This window comes from Astatotilapia calliptera, chromosome 19, assembly GCF_964374335.1.
Source record: "Astatotilapia calliptera chromosome 19, fAstCal68.1, whole genome shotgun sequence".
Taxonomy (NCBI): domain Eukaryota; kingdom Metazoa; phylum Chordata; class Actinopteri; order Cichliformes; family Cichlidae; genus Astatotilapia; species Astatotilapia calliptera.
In genome coordinates, this window is record NC_137440.1 from 30,788,984 (window position 1) to 30,809,543 (window position 20,560).

General features: G+C 40.1%; 2 protein-coding genes across 4 annotated transcripts; one reads left to right on the forward strand and one right to left on the reverse strand.

The window, feature by feature from the left end:
* Positions 1-241: 241 nt before the first annotated feature.
* fcf1 (FCF1 rRNA-processing protein) lies at positions 242-4,291 on the reverse strand. 3 transcript variants are annotated; one of them, XM_026151905.2, is made up of 8 exons: positions 3,988-4,291; positions 3,339-3,403; positions 3,156-3,227; positions 2,918-3,066; positions 2,715-2,787; positions 2,530-2,617; positions 884-978; positions 242-743 (listed from the first exon to the last, which is right to left on the reverse strand). In XM_026151905.2, exons 1-8 carry the CDS (start codon positions 3,997-3,999, stop codon positions 695-697), a joined length of 603 nt encoding a protein of 200 aa, XP_026007690.1. In that variant the 5' UTR covers positions 4,000-4,291; the 3' UTR covers positions 242-694. The 3 variants fall into 3 exon arrangements, with proteins under 3 accessions (XP_026007690.1, XP_026007691.1, XP_026007692.1); XM_026151906.2 differs by lacking the exon at positions 3,988-4,291 and adding an exon at positions 3,737-3,884; XM_026151907.2 differs by lacking the exon at positions 3,988-4,291 and adding an exon at positions 3,505-3,587.
* On the forward strand, positions 3,742-15,016 carry arel1 (apoptosis resistant E3 ubiquitin protein ligase 1). Its single transcript, XM_026151904.2, has 22 exons — positions 3,742-3,880; positions 4,570-4,790; positions 5,202-5,370; positions 7,223-7,443; positions 7,959-8,030; positions 8,256-8,482; positions 8,586-8,823; positions 8,915-9,084; positions 9,252-9,432; positions 9,517-9,761; positions 10,035-10,112; positions 10,216-10,357; positions 10,458-10,579; positions 11,259-11,334; positions 11,444-11,553; positions 11,647-11,826; positions 12,165-12,290; positions 12,785-12,914; positions 13,037-13,095; positions 13,174-13,263; positions 13,357-13,532; positions 14,095-15,016. The coding sequence occupies exons 2-22, from the start codon at positions 4,643-4,645 to the stop codon at positions 14,195-14,197; spliced, it is 3,063 nt and encodes a 1,020-aa protein (XP_026007689.2). The 5' UTR covers positions 3,742-3,880; positions 4,570-4,642; the 3' UTR covers positions 14,198-15,016.
* The last annotated feature ends 5,544 nt before the right edge of the window (positions 15,017-20,560 follow it).

Genomic DNA, 20,560 nt, shown 5'->3' on the forward strand with positions numbered 1-20,560 from the left:
CCCTACTTAGCGGATGATCTCAGCAGGGGTACGATGATGCATTTAGGTGCTCCTCGTAAGCTGTCAACCTGAGGTCTGCTTTAGCTTATATTTCAATTTTCCAATTTAACAGTATACTACAAGTAGAAAATAAGGAAATGTACTTCTTGATTATAAAATGTCACATTACTGTTAAATGTTAAATTAGCTCTGAGTAAACATCACTTTACACATTTAACATGGAAAAATGAAAGACAGAAGATATTTCAATAACACGTTTATTCAATGAAAAAAAAAAATTGGAACAAAATGTTTCAAGAACAAATCACTCAATTAAATTATTTTGCAGTTTGAAATGTGATCAAATACACCCCATCCTCACTAAATGAAACTTCCATCCATTCAAGGCTTATCTAATCCAGCTGACACTGGGTGAGAGGAAGGATACACGCCAGACAGGTCACCAGCTTATCACAGGGGGTGATCATCACAATCATTCACACTCAAACTCACCCATACTGTCAAACCACAATCCCCAGTTAATGTGTTTGTTATATTAACCTAACATGTACGTGTCTCTGGACTGTACGAGGAAGCAGGAGTATCCAGAGAAAACAAAATAAGCCTCAATCCTCAATATTTTTTAATACAAATGAAAGGAATAATCAACAAGAAACTTCAGTCTATTTACACTTCTTGGTCAGCTGTAGATACATTAAAATCTTGGAGCACCGTAGTCATCAGGCATCCGCTCAATGTTATACCTGTTTTTAGAATCAGAACAAATTGATTTCAAAGTTAGCAATAACATTATTTTAATTTTATATTTGAAAAACACTTGGAAAATAAAATAGCTACAATTAAAGCTGCCATATATTTTAATTAAAATGCAGAACCCTGCTACCTGTGGTTTGAGATGTACATGATGGGAACTCCAGGGATCTTCCTGACCCTCCTCTTCAGATCTCGGTCAACAGTGGCCAGGATGTAACACTTGTGCTGCAGAAATATTTTTACATAATTTACATCTCCCCTTAGCAACATAGCCAGCGTTAGAAGATGGACATTTATACACATCACAGTTACTATTTGGCAATTTGCCTTTTATCAGAGAACTGTTCCAGAAAGCAGGATTAGTGTAAACTTTTAACTCTATCACACTCCTCTTCTTACTGACTGGTTTTCTTTAATAAACCTGAACTGCTTATTTGATTCCTTCTACAAATACACACATGCATATATATTTTATCCTGTTTATTTACCAAAATTTTTAGTTTTTATGTTTTGTACCTCAGAAAATGTTTAATAAGATTGCCTTCTTTGCATATAATTTAGTTGCACTTTTACTTTTGTATAATGACAAAGATTCTGAATATATGTGCTTTGATATCAAGGTATCCATAAAGGAAAATTCAAATCAAGAGTAAATAATAGAAGAGTGGAACACACAAAATAAAATGCAATTCATGGACTTTTTTCCCCTTCCTGTTTTCTAATTCATTTGATCATCCTGTTTTTTGTTGTTGTTTGTTTAAATACCACATATCACTAATATAATATACTCGGAACATATCACAACCTGAACTCAGAGTGATAACACAGAATTAACTGATCTAACTACAATCAGCTGTTCTGGAAACTGAGACTCTGAGGTGATTTTTGCACATGAGACCTGGACGATCTTGAGAAAAATCTGGTTTTAACTTTGTCTGAAAGTGTCCTTTCTCACATGTAGCACACAGCAAAACACTAATCGCTTCAGCTGGGTTCTCACTATTGGAACTACTCTGTTTAATTTCAGCCTGAGTACAGGGTAACCACTCGCCTCATCAAATCTGCAATCGGTGTCTGCAAAGTCAGACTTAAGAGATGCAGCATCATACCTATGTTTTATCATCTGTTTCTTACTATCAGCAGATCAGACAGATAGACATTAGATATCTGACATTGCCATTTCCGGAAAGCTGACAATGAGCTGGCTAAACAACAGCAGCTGATTGTAAGCTAACATTATTCCAGCTACTGTTAGGCTAAAGTGTCCTAAAAATCAATTTTCCATCTGTTGAACAGTTTTATTACATTGTCACATTTTATGAAAGTTAATTCAGTAAGTTTCTAAGTCCAACAATGTTTGTTCCACTTCAAAGAAAGTCTTACTAACACCACTAACAGCGGCAAAAACGGCAGCACTTAAAACCATCAGTGTCACTGTCATCAGACAGAAGTGAGCTCATATACTCATATCAGATTCCTTTCACGATATTTTATAGCGTTCTCCACAGTAAATGCACAAGGACACCAGCTGAGGTAAACAGCAGGCTGCAGCAGACATTTTCTCTACATCCTTTACCTAATTTCTTTGTTTAGGGAATAGCTGCAAAGACTCCACTCTAGAGAGTTTTGGAGTTGGTTACGTAGTTCCTTTATTTTCTGTGGTCAATTTTTAAGGCTACCTAATTGTGTTATCTTACTGTTAAGCTCTTGTGTGTGCTGACAAGCAAACAGCTGGTGCAAAAAAAATTAACACTGACATTTAATTGCATATATTACCTGTGTTACTCGTTGGACTAAACAGTCATCGGCATAAGTTCCCTTGTGTGTGCAAGGCAGACGCTCAAATCTTGGATCTTTTGCTATCCTACAAAAAATAAACGAGGTGAAGACTGTTTCAATAACAAACATAACTTTAAATGCATTCAAGTTTGAAACACTTATTTACATCAAGCAGCCTTTACCTGAGTGCGACTCTGTATTTCATTCCAAGCTTTTCAATCTCCGCCATTACACAGTCTGTAATATATGGTATACCTGGATGGGATGGAATTTATTTAAAAAATTCATATAAACTTTCTGTTTTATTGGATGCTGATATAAAACAAGTGACATACAGCAACTTTATTATTTTCATAAAAAATTCCCACTGAACACTAATACTTACATTTGGCATAAAGGCAGTCCATCATAGACTGAACAATGTCCAGTTTGGCCTTGATGGAGAAGTTTATAAAGTTTGTGTCAACCAGAATGTGGTATGGTGGGCCAAGCTGAGTGTTGTATTGAAAAAAGAGGCACGATGGGTACTTAGTCCTGCACAAAAATCAAAGAAATGAAACCAAATTCATGATCAAACACTTTTTAACGATCCAATGCGTATTTCTGTTTCGTGGCTAACTTACACTTCTCTCTCCTTCAGCTGCGAAGGGTCTTTCTTCTTTTTCTCTTTTGCTTTGGCTCGGTCTGTCTCTTTTCTACAAAACAAACGATGAGTTGTGGCAGCTTTTTACGTGGGAAGTGGGTGAAGCAATGAATCACATGGCTCTAAATAAAGCAGAGACGCAGAAAGCACTGGCGAAACTTACATTCTTTGGTCCTTGAGACTGATCATTCTTTTCATCGCTGCATATCTCTTCGTTTTCTGCTTCCCCTGCATTGATGAAGCCCAAAATTGATCACAACCAACACTTAACAGCAGAAACTTCAACTGTGTTAATATACAATTTCTCTAAATAGAGTGACAGAACCTACTCAAAACCTTTTGAAACGTTAACGCTCGTTAAAAAAAGATACCGTTCACTGTTTAACCTTTAAAACGTCGCGACTAAAGATCCGATGTGGAAACATTGCATTAGCATTAGCATGTTAGCTTAACGGTAAATCTGCCAAAACTTTCTAACCTTCAAGTTAAAAAAAAAAGAAGTTATCTAACAACAATTGTTAAGTCGGTGATGTTACTCTGATACAGTGAGAAACTACGTACCATTTCAAATTTCAGTGACTGAACCCACAGACTGGCTACAAGTACGACTTGCTACCCTCGTGTTAGCAATGCGCAGACGTAATCAAAAATCGACGCCCGCTCTGCGCATTTTCCGGTGGCTACGCTAGCGCCTCGCAGACGAAGGTATCTGCAGTGTTTAATAATAGTTTGGCTATATTACAATATTGCATTTGTTCAGTTTTGTTTTGTGTAGTCGTGGTTTTGCAAAAGGCACCTGTGACGATATGCACCTTAATAACCATTTTGGGGCAGGCGACGAGATTTCTGAAAGGACGCTGACATTCAGGGCTAACTCTGCTAGCTGTTAGCGTTGTGTTGTCTGGTCGGAGTGCTACTATAGCAGTTGTGAAGGGTAGCCTTCCCACTGTGTCAACAGACCAGAGAGAATTGATGATGTTGCAGTTAACCTTCCGAGGCTTTTGACCTTCCCAATAAATTCTAGTTAAGCTTTCTGTTTGAATATGTTATTTCTTTAGCTAGCAGATAGTGTGAAAACGTGCTGGCAGCTGAGCTAGCGAGACCAGAATGGTTATCAATATCTGTCATAATCAGTAGCTGCACTGTTGGTCTCTCATTGGATTTGACTTGCAAATCTTTGACCCTGTTTGTCCTTACTAAAAGGTTTGTCAGAGCCTCGTTTTTCATACATATTTCAATGCCACGGGTTTCGTATTATTCTGGACATTTAAATATTCATGTTTGTTGACAGAACAGTCTACAGCCGGGCTCCTTGGTGTTTCCATCTACTGCTTGTTTGAGCAACTTTTTCTTTAAAATCCCATCTGGCTAAACTCGTTTTTCCTCTGTTGTAGGAGATTTGAATAACTCGATGGTGTTTGGTGTTTGAGCACGGAGAAGTCTGAGTGAAGGCTGAAAGATGGTCTGATGGACCGCCGTTTCTTCCTGACCTTCCTCTTCTGCTCACTGTCGTGGATCTTTTTCTGGGAAGTGCGCTGGAAGAAAGGAAAAGAGAGTCAGATCGAGGAATGGCTCAAAGGACATAACCTCTCTCAATACAGAAACTTATTTGAAGGTCAGTGGATCACCTTTGACTTCAATCCTACCTGACCAAAACAATACAGACATTTAGCTGATTTCTTTTTCTTTTAAAGAGCAAGCTGATGTTAGTGATATGTGTGAGAAGACTTGAGTTTTTGCAGAAATAACAGAGGCAAAAGTATCACTTTCAACTGGATTTACTATGGGTTTATTTCAGAGAGATTGCATTACCTCTAGGTTTGACTCTGATGATATTTTTGTTTTGATCAGTAAACATTCAGACTAAATTGATGCCAGTGGCATGCACATACAAACAGCACAGGCTTAAGCTTTCATTATAGTAGGTTTTAATGAGGATATAGACGTTTCGGGTCATTATACTGATGTGGATTTACTGGCAAGTATGAGTATTGGAGATTTTATATGCTGTTCATGTGCCATCCAGATGTACACACACTTGAGGAACTGAGTCTGAGTGTTCTTAGTCGTTTGGAAGAGGTGGTGAAGGAACAGCAGCGCTGGAGGGAGATCGCAGAGGCTCACATCCAGCTGCTCCGAGACTTTGCCTTCCAGGAGTGGCTTTGCTCCCAGAACCTGGAGCACTATTATCATACGTAAGCAATGAAAAGTCTTAACTTCAACATTTCTACTAATCTGGTATGAGCAGCAACCCTTTGATGTAATCAATTACTTTTTGCCTTGTCATAAATATAGATTATTCCAGGTGATTTCTAAGATTTTGTTTATTTTTTTTAACGCTTTTTAAGTTGTTTCATGTTGGTTAACACACACTAGGTTTATTTATGTCCACTTGAGGGCACCCTCTCCATTCACGGCTAGCTGAGTCTGCTGACACGGAGCTGTGTAGGCTGCAGTGTTTTGGAGGGTCACTGCAGTAAAAAGCATTCTTTAGAGACTGCATTTGTGAGACCCTGCAGTAATGCAGATGTTTCTGTATATGTGTTGGGTGCTTTATTCTGATTCAAACAGAACCAGCTATGATTAGTATTAGTTATTGCGCTATCAAAACAATAAGTGTGCTGGGATTCTTTTTTGAGTAAACTGTTATGTTTCTAGAGATCAGCTTTGTTTCGGAAACATGGAAAATACTGTTTGTTAGGAAGATTCCTGACATTTTTAGTGGGATACAGTGTCACATTTCTGAAGGTCATGGCTGCAACACTATAGCTGCCTCCACTGCTGTTGGCTTTTATGTAAGCCTTCATTGCCCACATCATTTTTTTCTGTGCTTTTGGTTCAGTAAAGAACTGAAAAAGCCAAAGTTAATTATTAATTTTTTTTTTATCAAAATGTAGTGTAAGTGGGGATTTAAAGTTGCTTTTAGTATTAGTTGTACCATTATTGTCAGTATGTACATATTAAACTGAGACAGCATCGCGCATGCTGATTAACAAAGGATAGAAAAGGCAGTCTTACAGTTGATTTGATTTTAGTTATTCAGATAATATTTTATACTAATCTCTATTTTTGCCCATAAAGATCATGCTGTGAAAGCGTAATTAGAAAGTGTACTTTATTGATCCCCGTGGGGAAATTCCTCTCTGCATTTAACCCATTCACTCAGTGAAGCAGTGGGCAGCCACTGGGCGCCCGGGGAGCAGTGTGTAGGGACGGTACCTTGCTCAGGGGTACCTCAGGGTAGCTGTTCAGGGGAATCGAACCCCCGACCTTCCAGTCATGGGGCCACCACTCTGAGCTATCCCTTTTCCCTGCATGATCTCTGTGTCAGCTGACACAGAGACAGTATGAACATTTGTTTTAGAGGATTAAAGGTCTTCTTTGTATTTATTAATACACTGTATTTATCCAGTCCATTGTTGCTGATCTGATTTCGAGCTAATGTTGTCAGGAAGATTTTATAGGATGCCTCTAGCTAGTAAAAATGTGTATGAGGGATCATTTGTGCCAGATGCAATTAGTGATGCTGTGATGTTTTTTCTGAAGTTTTCTGTTGTATATTTATTAATGTGTGCTGATAATTATCAGTATATTTATTTATTATTGATTTGTGACTTGGTGAACCAAAGATGATTTTCCATTAATCTGGACAGTAGCGTTATTATAATTCTAATAATCTTTTGCTGTTGGCTCATCCAGTATTTTCCTCCTCCATGTACACCACAGGAATTAGATTTTTTTTTTTTTCCTTTTATTCTATTTATTTTGAAAAAGGCTTGTTGGAACATGTCATCCGATGTAGCTTTTGCAATACTGGAGTAGTTTAGGAGATAAGATTGAGGCTCCTGGCCTGAATTGTACTTAAACCAGATTTTGTTAAGCATGCCGGACGGGTTGTGTGTGTGGTTGGAACTGCATTCTTGTTTAACAGACCTTGAGTTAAAGTTAGGTTTCAGTCCCGAAGCCTAAAAGAAAGGCGGTTGCTTAATGCTAGATTCATTTCTATTACCTGCTTGACATACTTTCACTTTTTGTTTTACACTGCAGACTGAAGACCTTGGGTTGTATGAATTTGGATGATCTCTCTCAGTTTGACAGTCAGCTGCAGCTTTCTTTAGCTGCCTGGGGCTACTACTACGAAGACTACATAAAGTTGTCTACAGGCATCAAGATCCTCCAGACCTCCAGGGGGAGTCGTGACCAGGACTACGAGATCCGGCTGGTGCACAGCCTCGCTGAGAGACGTCTGAATGAGAAGTGGTCATTTGGTGAGACCCTGATCACGTTTTTATTGTTGCCTTTAAAGAGTGTTAGTTGTGGTTGTGTTCGCCAGCTGCAAAGTATCAACAGGCATTCAGATACAACATATAAACCGAAGTACTGTTTGCTTAGTCTTTTCAAGGGTTTTCACAAATGTTACTCAAAGAAGCATAGATCATTTGAAAGCAGCTCAAATTCTCTAATGGAGAAGTTATGTGTTACTTCATCTGTCTGACAACAAAACAACTCTCTACCTTACCAGCTTTCCTGTTGTTTAACAGGGTGTGGTTTTTCATACTAAAGGACAAAGCTGGACATTTTTGTCACACCCTTTCTTTGCATTTGATTTAAAAATAAATTTAGTGGTATGGAAGACCTACCCGAATTTACATAATAAGAAAACTATGTGCTAGAGACAAAGGAAAGTGCAAGCATTGACACGGACTCTGCAGACAAGGAAGAGGAAGTGAGTAGTTTCTACAATTGAAGTAATCAATAGTGCATTGTGTTACTGTCTTCTCAGCGGGAGCTCTCATATTTGGCTGTAGTGTGGCACTGTGCTTCTTGATAAGGGACCTCATGTTTTACGTGATTGGTGAGTACAACATTATCTGGTAGTGTAAGAGTTGATATGGTTGGTGTTTACTTGTATGTGACTGATTTTTATTCCTGCTCACACTTTGGCTTTAGTTGGTGCTGCTGTTTTTGTTTTTTAAATAGTTGGTGATGAAACATTGCTTAAACTTTAGTTATTTTAATACTGAAATGTTTTTTTGCAAAATGAGTTCCAACTCTTGTGCTTCTTTCCTTCTTGTGGCAGGTGGAATTACTGTTTCCATCATAGCGTTTGTCTTTACCATCAAGTTCCTCTGTGAGCTTGCGGCAAGGGTGGTCAGCTTCCTGCAGAATGAGGATCCAGGGCGACGCGGTGATCGTAGCATCTACGACTATGTCCGGGGAAACTACCTGGACCCACGTTCCTGCAAAGTGTCGTGGGACTGGAAGGAACCACAGGAAGTGGGACAGACTATGAGTTTCAGAGTCCAGGTCACACTAGATTCTAGATGTTGAGAAAGGAAAAAGAGATGATAATAAAATCTCATTTCAGTATTAAATGGCACTTTTTATTTTTCTATTTTCGCCTTTTCAGCTTTTCTATAAGAATGGTCAGCCTTTCCCAGCACATCGGCCTGTGGGGCTGAGGGTCAACATTACTCACATTGAACTGGCCCTGGACATCCCTGTCACACAGGAAGTCCTGCAAGACCCAGAGTCCAATGTAGTCAAAGTGGCTTTTACAGTACGCAAGGCTGGACGCTATGAGGTTGCAGTCAAGCTGGGTGGACTGAATGTGGCCTATAGCCCTTATTACAAGATATTCCAGCCAGGTAGATGCATAAAATGTTTTCATGCAGTTTACATGTCAAAACAAAGTCTTTATTTTGGATGACTATATTTCTGTTCTCTTTTTCACTTCAGGTACAGTTGTTCCATCCAAAACCAAGATAGCCTACCATTTCTCCACCCTGGTGCTAACAAACGGACAGCGGCACACTTTACAAATTGAGCCCAGAGACGAGTATGGAAACCCTACTAGTAACTCCACATCTCTGACAGATGAAGCAAACTACAGTGTCCATGTGCACTCTGTAAGCGAGTGAAACTCCTGTTCTTTTACCCATTAAACTGAGATTATTTTCTTGATGATGACGAGTATAAAACCTAGGATTAGTTTTTATTCTTAAGTTGCACAATTGCACAACCATTAGCTTTAGAACTAAGCTTGGATTCATTTGTAGTCTTTCTGCTCTTTCAGCTAGGCACAGCAGATGATGACAGTCTGGAGGGCCTCTACAGCAAATCTGTTTCAGTCAACAAGCAGCAGTGCCAGGTTCTGTTGAGACTGACCCTGAAGAAGACTGGTTGTTTCAGGGCTCGCATCTCCTACAAGGATCAGCCGCTCAGCAATGGGGAATTTGACATAATTGTTCTCAGTGGTGAGCAGCTTGTACGTGCTGAAGAGAAATGTATTAGCTACTGTTTTCATAGCCTAATGCTCCTCTTTGCATGTCACATTGCAGAGAATGAAAAGGCCTGCGTGGAGAAGAATGTATCCACTCCTGGCATAAGCATCTACTTTGAGGCATACCTTTACAGTAGTGGGAACTACAGCAGTTCATCGTGGCAGTTACCAGCCTCCTCTTTGTTGGCTCCCCAGAGGAGGCCCTCCATGGGAGAAGAGGAGGATGAACATGACTCTCCTGTGGAGGGACAACCTGAGAAGGTCAAGAAACCAAAAAAGGTCTACTGTTACATATCGCCAAAGGTAAGTGACCGGTGGCAATATAATGGTTAGGTATTGGAACCAGAATCACCTTTACTGTCCTCGTCCTCTAGATCAGTGCCCACATACATACAGACCTATTTACACAAAAGCTTTAATACCTGGATTATATTTTATGAAGTAATAATTGAAACACTTCAGTTGTTCTTGTATGCTTATTGTCTCTTCCAATTTATTTATTTATTTTAAATTCAGAGATTTTAAAACTGCCGGTATGAAAATATGAGGGCATTGAACCTGAGTTTTTTCAAACAGCAATTATCCGTGAAGGAATTCTACCTGAAAATTATTCCATGGCGCCTTTTCACCTTTCGAGTATGTCCAGGAACAAAGGTAAGCAGAACTAATGTTAGACAATCCTGGAGAATCGGTATTTTTTTTTTTAGATCGCTTTGTTTTATACGTGGTTAATGTTTAATTGAATTATTTTCTTTAGTTTACCTATTATGGTCCTGACCCAGTTCACAAGTACCTAACTCTAGTAGTGGATGATGGGATACAGCCTCCTGTGGAGCTAAGCTGCAAGGATAGGAACATCATGGCTGCCACCTTCATTCGCTTCCTGCACAAGAATATTGGTTTGTTTGAGTGGAACGCCGTTACTTTTGCACGATCTGCACTTAGCAAATACCGTCTCTTTGGAAAACAGTAGTAGTAATTTAATAATGTTGTTTTTAGGCGGCTCTGAAACGTTCCAAGACAAGGTGAATTTCTTTCAGCGTGAACTCAGGCACATCCATTCCAAGAGACCTCGCACCAAGACCTGCCTAAAAGTCAGCCGACACGCCATTCTGGATTCAGTAAGTCTTACGCCGTATGTTATTCTTTCTAGTGGAAAAGCAGAAGAATAGACATAATTTGTCTAATCCAGTGTGTAATATGTGGTATGTAATTTATTTCTCCAAAACAGTGCACCAGAATGACGTTAAGCATTAAAGTCCGAGGTTTATTAACAAAAACATTTATTACCAATGTTTTCTGATTTAAAAAAAAAAAAAAAAGGTTTAGAGGAAAGCCTTTTTAAATATCAGCTCACATGTCACTCTGACCTTTTTCCAAAATGTTTTTTCTACGATGCCAAACACGGTGAAACAGTGCTCCCTTTTGTCTCTGTGTGTGTAGTACACATGTCTGATATATTCCTGCATAAGAGTTGAACTTGGCAGGAGTTACAGGATTTTGCATTAACCAAATGGCGCGTGTTAATCTGAGGCATGATTTCACCATCTGAGTATGAGCCAGACACACACACACACACACACACACACACACACACACACACACACACGTACGTCAGTCCTCTGAGATTTCAGTTTCCAAGTGTTTTTTGCTTTACATTTAGGACGTTCTATTTACTCAGATTTGTTTTATTTTTTTTATTATAAGCTATGTTTTAAGACCACAGGTGTAATCATAACAGTGACGTGACCATTATGATCATATAGACTGTTTCAATTGTCGTTTTTGTTCTTTGTTCAGTCATTGAAGGCCACGAGGAACTTCTCAGTGTCTGACTGGAGTAAAAACTTTGAGGTCGTGTTTCAGGACGAGGAAGGTAAACGCACAATCAACACGAGGCCTATTGGAGAAATGACATTTTGCCTCAAGCACTTCACTTAAAATCAGAAAAGGATTTAAGGTGCGTTAAAATCTTTCCTCTGCAGCTCTGGACTGGGGCGGTCCACGCAGGGAGTGGTTTGAACTGATTTGCAAGACCCTCTTTGACACATCGAATCAGTTGTTCACCCGCTTCAGTGACAACAACCAGGGCCTTGTGAGTTTCTGTTTTCAACCCTTTGTATATTCTGTATACACCATCAACACTTAGTTTTGAAACTCACAGAGAGTATTCGTCTTCATTTTCCAGGTACACCCAAATCCCGAGAGGCCACCCCACTTGCGCCTAAAGATGTATGAGTTTGCGGGTCGCGTTGTAGGGAAATGTCTGTATGAGTCTGCTCTGGGTGGAGCCTACAAACAGCTGGTTCGAGCTCGCTTTACACGTTCCTTCTTGGCCCAAATCATTGGCCTGAGAATGAACTACAAGGTATGGAACGCAGTGCATTCCAATTAAAGAGACACTTTGCTCAGAAGTTGTAAGGTCACATCTCTATTGTTTATCCTCTAGTGTCAACTGTTCTATCTCATCACTTAAACATTCCTGACAAAGCCAAGAAACCTCATTTCTTTCTTGGCATTATTTATTTAACAGAAAACTACCCAATGTGTTTGGCTGTTTATCCAAATAACTTCGCTTTCAAAGTTGAGAACTCCAGTCCACCCAGTCATCTTTTTATCCTTCCCTGCTAGAAGATGAAGTACCGTGTTTATTTAAAAATTTAATTTTTTTTTTTCCTGGGTTTTCGTTTGGTTTTCCACATGCAGTACTTTGAGACGGACGACCAGGAGTTCTACAAAACTAAAGTGTGCTTCATCCTAAACAATGACGTGAGTGAAATGGACCTGGTGTTTGCCGAGGAGAAGTATAGCAAGTCGGGACAGCTGGAGAAGGTGAGGCAACACTTTGGAAAGGAACCTCCCCTTATTTTTTTTTTTTTTTTTTAAGTACTGATGTAGGAGATCCCAGGAGATCGAAGCAGTAAACCAAGCAAAACAAACCATATTGCTTGTTTGGCTAGAGCCTCAATTTTTCTTAAAAGAGGAAGAGTGGTGAGTTTATATAAAAGGATGGACGAGTAGAGTTTGGCATTCTTTATAAACTTTGTTGTTCACTTGTAAAATATCACCCAAATAGCTGGCTGCATAAATCTGTGATGAAACAGAGCTCAGACTCGCAGATTTTTAATTAAATAACGACGTTACTTCATCAAATTGTTTCTTTAACATTAAAATGAATTGCCCAAATATTTATAAATTAGCTGAGAAGTAATGTGACATTTTTCAATGTCTAATTCTTTCCTCTGGTTCTTGCTGTTACTTGCCAGTTTTCAACATACCTTAAATGTCATTTTCTGTCATTTTCACCCCGTCGTCCTCTCTTCCAGGTGGTGGAGCTTATATCTGGTGGAGCTCAAATTGCTGTGACCAATGAAAACAAGATGCATTATCTTAACCTGCTGGCCCAGTATAGACTGGCCAGTCAGGTAAGAGATGAGGTGGAACATTTCCTTAAAGGTAAGGAAATGAAGCTAGCACACAGCTGCATTTTTGCATTTGTATTTTTCTTGCCAGTTCCTCTCATTTGAGATCTCTGGTAATGTGCACATAATTGGTGCATTTTTCCTGATCAATTGCAGGTTTGAATGAACTGGTTCCAGAAAACCTGCTAGCCATATTTGATGAGAACGAGTTGGAGGTATGTGCGATGTATTGTAATTAAGTCCTGCTGACATTTTAATCAACACCGGATATTTATGGATTTTTGTGCTTCTAGCTGCTGATGTGTGGCACTGGTGACATAAACGTACAGGACTTCAAGGCCCACGCTGTGATTGTTGGTGGATCATGGCACTTCCGAGAGAAGGTACGTCACGGACGCTTTTCTTATCTTGCCTTCTTCCCTAGCAGCTGGTGGAAATGTCTGATCTTGTTTGCTTTTCCTTTTTCCTTCCCTCAGGTGATGAAGTGGTTCTGGGCGGTGGTGTCCAGCTTCACACAAGAAGAACTGGCTCGTCTTCTGCAGTTCACCACTGGCTCCTCTCAGCTACCCCACGGCGGGTTCAACACTCTTTGCCCCTCGTTCCAGATCATCGCTGCCCCCACACATAGCACTTTGCCCACTGCACACACCTGGTGAGTAGAAGCACACATACTGAGAGAAAAACATGCCTCAACAGTGCTGCTATGTGTTTTTCTGACTGCTGCCAAATCCTGCATCATGTCTAAAACCAACAGTCTTCTCACTGATGATATAAATCTTTAAGACCAGATCACAGGTACAGTAAAAATCTTTAATTGTACAAAAAAAATGTTATTCAAACAGGAGAAAATAGCACATTTCTGTGGAATAGCTTCAGTGGCTTATTTATACATACTAATGAGTTTTTTTTATGGCAGCAACAGGATGGCATACATGGGACTGAGTCAAAATAAACTGTGTGAGAGAGTGGGAAAAAAATCCCCACTGCAACACCATGGCTCACTGATATGTTTTTAATAGTTGTTGGAAACAATAGAGCTCTGTGATGGTGTGTTTTGCTGTATCACGTCTGGAAATGTTTAAAATCATTTCCGTTTTTGGTCTTTTAATTTGATTTTTTTTTCTCTATACATAAGAAATAATGTAATATCAGCCCGTTCTCCTTTTCAAATCAACAATAGTTCAACCACATGCTGACTCTCTGTGTCTGTCTAGTTTTAACCAGCTGTGCCTCCCTACCTACGACTCCTACGAGGAGCTGCACAAGATGCTGAAGCTGGCCATCAGCGAGGGCAGTGAGGGTTTTGGCATGCTCTGACTCTTCCATCAACTGGCACTGTGGTTTCACACATACAAGAGACCAGCACTGCTCCACTGCCCTGGTTTCCTGCATTCGTTCACATTTAACGGGTGGACTTGTTGGCACTCTCATCCTCCCTAATAAATACCCTCTCTCAAGATGAGCGAGCGTTTCAGGAAGTCCCAGGAGGCTGTAGTGAATCTCGTATGAACTCTAGTGCTACTGTATATAAAATATTCCACTTTTGTATAAGGAAAAAAAGACAAAAATGACAAAATTCCAACTGCTGAAAAAGGGTGTTTGGACAGTTTTTATTTCCTGATGCTAAAGTTTGCTTAGTTTTATATGCTTGAGAGACGAGTAATACTAGAGCAAAAGCCTTGAGTATAACTGTATAACTGCTTCTTTGGCATTTTGCAAACTGAGGAACACTTAAGTGCAACAGCAGCCTACATGTGACGTGGGTGACACGTGCATCTACAGCACTTTGGCCTTAATCGATCAGGGACTGATGTGTGTATGTAAATATTATAATATCACTCTTTAATTTGTACATACTAGCGCGTATACAAATGTTTTCATCTTGTTACTTTTTGATTTAATATTTAAGGAGAAGGGATTTACTTTACTGTTGCACGTCTGATGGGTTGAGATTTAATATAATTTCTACAAGTTGTTGTTTTGTTTTTGTTTTTTCTATCTGAGCAGAAGTGGTTTTAAAAGGAGCCAAGTGATATTGTTTCTATATTTACATTTTAACTTATTGTGTCTTGAAGGTAAAGTTTCTGTTGTCCCTTAATCTTTGTTTTTATGTTTTATAAACCCGCCTTATTCTTGCCCTTTGCCTCTGATTGTATCCCGGGGGGTGTGTAGGTGAGAGAAACATACTCAACAATAGTAGGTAATAGTCATGTTATGATTTTTCTCTTATCACATGCAGAGGTTACTGTGGATGTGAAAGCTGTTTGGGTGTTGGAGGGCTGAGCCCGTGTATAACATTTTGTTATATAAAGCTTTTGACTGACTCATTCACAGCCTTTCATGGGTTTACCTCAGAATCTCCTTTGCCACCTATGCATCCTCTGACACAGATGTGTGTTTTCATGCACATGCATGGCAAACGTGCATACGGTTTGTTCATAGTTGCCTCCTTCCAGCCCTGACTGTACAACCTTTAGCCATATGCTCCATCATCCTGTAAGCTGAGCAAAGCATCTTTGAACAATAAGCCCTGTTTGTTATATTGTTGTAAAACTATTTATTTTTATTGCTGTTAGTTTTGTTGATATCCTGAGCCAACAGAAGTGTTTCCTTGTTTGTTTGTTTTATTAAGTTTTTTTCTTATTTATTAGCACTTCCTTTTGTGTTGCAGAGTTTACATGGTCATTGGCCAATTTGGAGAAGTCTGCTGACAGCTTGTAGAGCATTTAGGAAAAGTGATGTTTACTCATAGCAAACAGAAAATGTTAATAGGTAATGATTCTTCTTAGTAGTGTTTTGATTAGTTTTGCCCCGTAAGCAGTCAAATTTGATTCAAGAGATTGAACTTAGTAAATGGCAAAGAAATCCCATTTTGACAGTAGGTGTTGGATTTATTTGCATTGGCTCCTCAGTGCCAATCGAATGTCAGAGCTTTAGCTGATCTTACAGTGTTAAAGAAGTTTGTGAGGGTTTAGGCGCTCGTGTTTGTTTGGGTTGTGCAATGTTGACCTGACCTTCAGCACCAGTACCAAAAGCTGACATCATATTTATCCAGCACAAAGCGTGAGCATTACTTGTACGACTTGATCAGTGTAAACAAGTATAACTGAGTTCTGTCCTGTAATTTTATGTTGTTTAATGTTTTGCTCTTCATGATCATTTACTACTCTGTTTTCTGTTTAGATGCTTTTTGGATCAGATGGCCTGAGTGTGATTTTTAGCGATTTAGATGTTGTGAAATATTTGCCTATGAAGTTGAAGATGGGTGGGGTCCGGGGGGGAGGGTGGGGGTAATTTTTTCCTTTTACTTCTTTGTTTTTGTTTGTTTTGGGTTTTTTAATGAGCCTCTGCTGCTGATGAATGTTTGAGATTCTCTGGATGGAGCTACTTTGTTTATGGGAATAAAAATGATGGAATAAATTCTTGTCATCTTATTTCAACCTCTGTATTGTATTTATCTTATCTGAAGACGTGTTATTACACACCCCTATTTCCACCCAAAAACCCAGTCTATGGTTTGGTGCCTCACATGTGCTGGTTTGAAAATTGACCTTGATCTGACCCTAAAACACCCTGTAAACTAAAGTGGCGTTCATTTAGAAAGCTGGGATACGTGTAGTGCTTGAGAATAAGACTTTCTTGGCCAGATGAATGCATGTTTTAGACACAAGAGGGCACTGGCTCTACATGTGACATGAGCTCACCATGAGTGACAGATGCGTGCTGCATCTTCTATAATCCCCACAGACAGGTTGGCTGCAGTGATGAGGGAGCTTTCCTGTCTTCAGATAACCCTCTATACTTTAAGTCTTCCACACAGAGGGAATCCCTCCATTTACGAGCATTTCTCATTCTCTCCTCCATGCTCGCAAATACAAAATAAAGTTAATTTAACTTGGAGGGGTAAATTAAAATTTGTATGGTTCCTAAATGCAGAAAGCATAATGGGGGGGATGGCTTCCATCATATGGAGGCAGCCGCAGCAACACAGGATGTGATAGAAGTACACTCTTGCCCTCCTGTTTGTTTTCTCAGTTGATGTCTGATAAGCCCTCAACTAAGAAAACATCTTTAATGCCTGTGGCTATGCAGGTCCTGTGGCCATCAGCACGATACCCACATATTCCTGGCGCGACTCCACGTACTGTGGTCTGAACACTATCAGGAGCCGGGAGAAGGCATCTTGAAGTACTTGGAGGCAGAAGTCCAGTTATTTGGTCTTGGCATGCACCTGTGGATTTGCATAATGGTCTCTCTCAAATTTCCCCCAGGAATGCTCGCTAAAGAGGGACCACAAATCAGAAAGTCGTCCTCTGGCATCTAACTAAGAATAATGTACCATGTTGGAAAGGCCTTCTTTCCTTACAGAACCCGTGGGAGATCGCGCAGCAACAGTACAGTGTTGTTTTTTCGGTGTGTTTTTTAAATAAATGTAAATCTGATGATAAAAATTCCCAAGAAAAAATATGTTTCTCAGACAAGTTTTCCATGCACTATTCCATAAACAACTCCAGACCCAACTGTAGCTTGGTTTGGAGGTTTAGGGTTTGCCAAGTTCCTGGAGGGGGGGGGGAGTCAATTTATGGGTGGTTCTCTTCGACCAAAGAATTTACTTACTCATTTCCCACTTCAGACACCCCCTGCCTCCGAGGAGATGTCCGTCGGTTTCTCTGATCAAAGATAATTGTCCGCAGACAGGGATCCACACAAGGGAGACAACACAAATGTGGCACGCCTATATGCATCTTTAGAACATGACCGCGCTCTCTTCCCTGCTAAACAGCCGTGGGGGTTGTCTGCTTCCCATTCCAACATGCAGGTCCTCATTACCTGATTGGACGGTGCTGATTAACTGCCAACTGGATTGGCTGCAGATATTTATCATCTGCGATGATTGGGCCAATTTAGACTCCAATCTTAATCAGGGTTGTTGAAGGACAGCAGCAGGCCGGGACTTCAGTTCTCTCCAGGAAGTTCACCGTTACTGTACACAATCTAGTGATTTCATGTTACATGCAAATGCGTCCAAACCCTCCCAAACATCAGCTCTCTTCATATGCTGGTCCTCTAGAAGAAGCAGAGTATGAAAGAAGAGCCTCCCTCCATCCGCAATGGCTTACCACAAACGCGACTTTGACTGTTTTGGCTTTTTGGGGGAAATTCTGCCTCAGCTGTGCCTTCCGAAGTTGGCCTATCAGCATCTTAGAAGTGTGGTTCTGCTATTGACGTTGTTGAGGATTATGGAGAAAACAGCTGTAAGAAATGCACATCACAGTGATGACAATGGTCTGGCAACTGAGTGCGGCACAGGAATGTATGGATGGGATGTTACTGCTGATTAAAGAGATTTTTTTCCCCGTGATCTCTTGATATTTCACAGATTCTCTGTTGCTCCTATCAATTCTTCTGTTATTTAAGTGATGAGATCTGGCTCTCAACACTTAGGCTGAGATGACTGCAAGTCTACCTGGAACAGCATGTAAAAGCGGCCTGACAAAGGAGAAAGGGCCTTGTTTGAATACATTCCTCTGCCGGGAACAGGACCGCCAACATGTGCTTTGTTTTGAAAGTGATATAAACGTCCATGCGTACAGCTGAGGTCAGAGACAAGCAGAAGCACGCGTATTGAAAAACGGCTAGCGCGGAGATTAAGTGTCCCCCAGCTGATGGCTGTCTATATTATATATATGATGCTGGAATGTGCCTATTGATTCATGGGGTTAGCTGTCCTGCTGGGATGTGCAGCTGCACTGTATTTGATATGTTGGGAAACATTTCAGTAGTTATATTTCTTTTGTAATAACAGGGACTCTAATGTTGATTGTCTAACTGTCTGAGAAATACCCCATGCTGCTCCGCCCTTATTGTTAGCACAGTTGTCACTATAGCGTGTGTGAATAGGCTGTGAATGTTAACAGCATGGGTCGCGGTCTAGTTGAGTCTGTCACCTGACCATTTTAATCTAGACTGAAACATCTTGACAGTTTTGTACAATTTGTCTCCTAGTGACTTTCCTCAACTTTTCCCCATAACACTAGGCTTTTCTTTTGTGTCTGCTGGACTCATTGTCAGTGGGACAGACTTGTCCTGCATCCCTCTCAGAAAACTGAAATATCTCAGCACTACTCTGTACATTTAGGCATTTGTGGTTTCCCCAAGTTAGTGATGTTTGATTTCTCTTCAGCTGCTGAGTTTGACACAGATCTGCTACAGCTCATCTAATGCTATCACTAGATCAAAAAAATCTATTTTTAGGGGATTTATGATAACAAAAAATTATGATAATATCTTTTCTAGTGTAATACTATAGTACTAAAGTCTTTAGCCTGAACTCTCTTAGGCAGCTTTCTTGTCAAGCGGTCTTCAGGAATAGTTCTCCAGGCTTCTTGTAGGACGTTCACTGCTCTTCTTTGGATGTTGGCTGCCTTTTGTTCTGTTGTCTTTCAAGATGATGTTGGGTGTTTGGGATTATTGTCATGTAAAAAGAAAATGAATCGGGTGCCATTCAGATGCTTTCCAGATGGTATTGCATGGTGGATCAAAATCTCACTGCACTTTTCTGTTTTCATAATTCCATTAATATTGAGAAGATCCCCAACCCCAGCGATTGAAATGCAGCCCAACACATGACAAAACCCCCCCACAGTGTTTTAGAGATGACTGTCACTCTCACTGTTGTTCCTCTCTCCTGACCTCTTGGACCTATTGGTGACGTTTTGAACCAAAAACTTCAGTTATGGATTAATTACACTGATTTTACCACAGATTTTCAGTCCAGTTCTTGTGTAATTCTTCTCCCCATTTCCCCTCCTTAAGAATGGCTTCTTGATAGCCAAACTTCCACTGAGACCATGCTTAGTTATGCCAAGTTTTATGGCTTTGGGAATCAGCTTGTTGTTTGAATGGGGACAAATGATGATTTTGCAATAGGCTGCTTGTAAGTGCCTACAGATACAATTTAACATTGGTTGTCTGTTATATGTAGACACAACATTGACTCATCCCTTGAGTTAGGTTCCTTCTTTATGCTTGAATGTTTCATAGCCCAGTGTTAAGTTTCCGTACAAACTGGACTGCAAACGAATGAAAAAGCAGAAAAGACTTCAGCAAATAATATTGCTGAAGAGCACTTTCAAAGTCACAAGAAAGTCTGACACCTTGGAAGTGAGATATAAAGAAATGAGGGGTGGCTCAAGACTTTTGCACAACACTGTATACTGCAAACACTGTTGGATATTTAATTCCAATACAGCTTTACAGAGCCACTAGTCTGACTCTCAGCTCTTTTAGTCCTTCTGTCCGTATCCTCATAAAGTTTCCCATATCAAATTGTCCCTTTTACTGCGCGCATGTAAAATGCTTCATACAGTTTCTGAACCATGAAGAAGAACAGGACTGTTTACAACAAATTCTTCTGGCGTGATAAAAAGCTGCATAACTCTGGTTTTTGTGCCACAAGGTCAGGATCAAACTAGCTGTCATGAATTCTGACTCCCACAGTTATGCAAATAGAAATATTAGGGTCTAGTAGAAAATGGCCAATAATAAGCCTGGCATTGGTCCTCTTTCCAACCACATCCACTCCAAGTCAGTAGAGTGCTCCAGGCCACTGGGCTGATCCCAAGCACTGTAATTATTCACCTAGGAAGCTCAGTATGTTCAGCACAGTCGTCATATTTT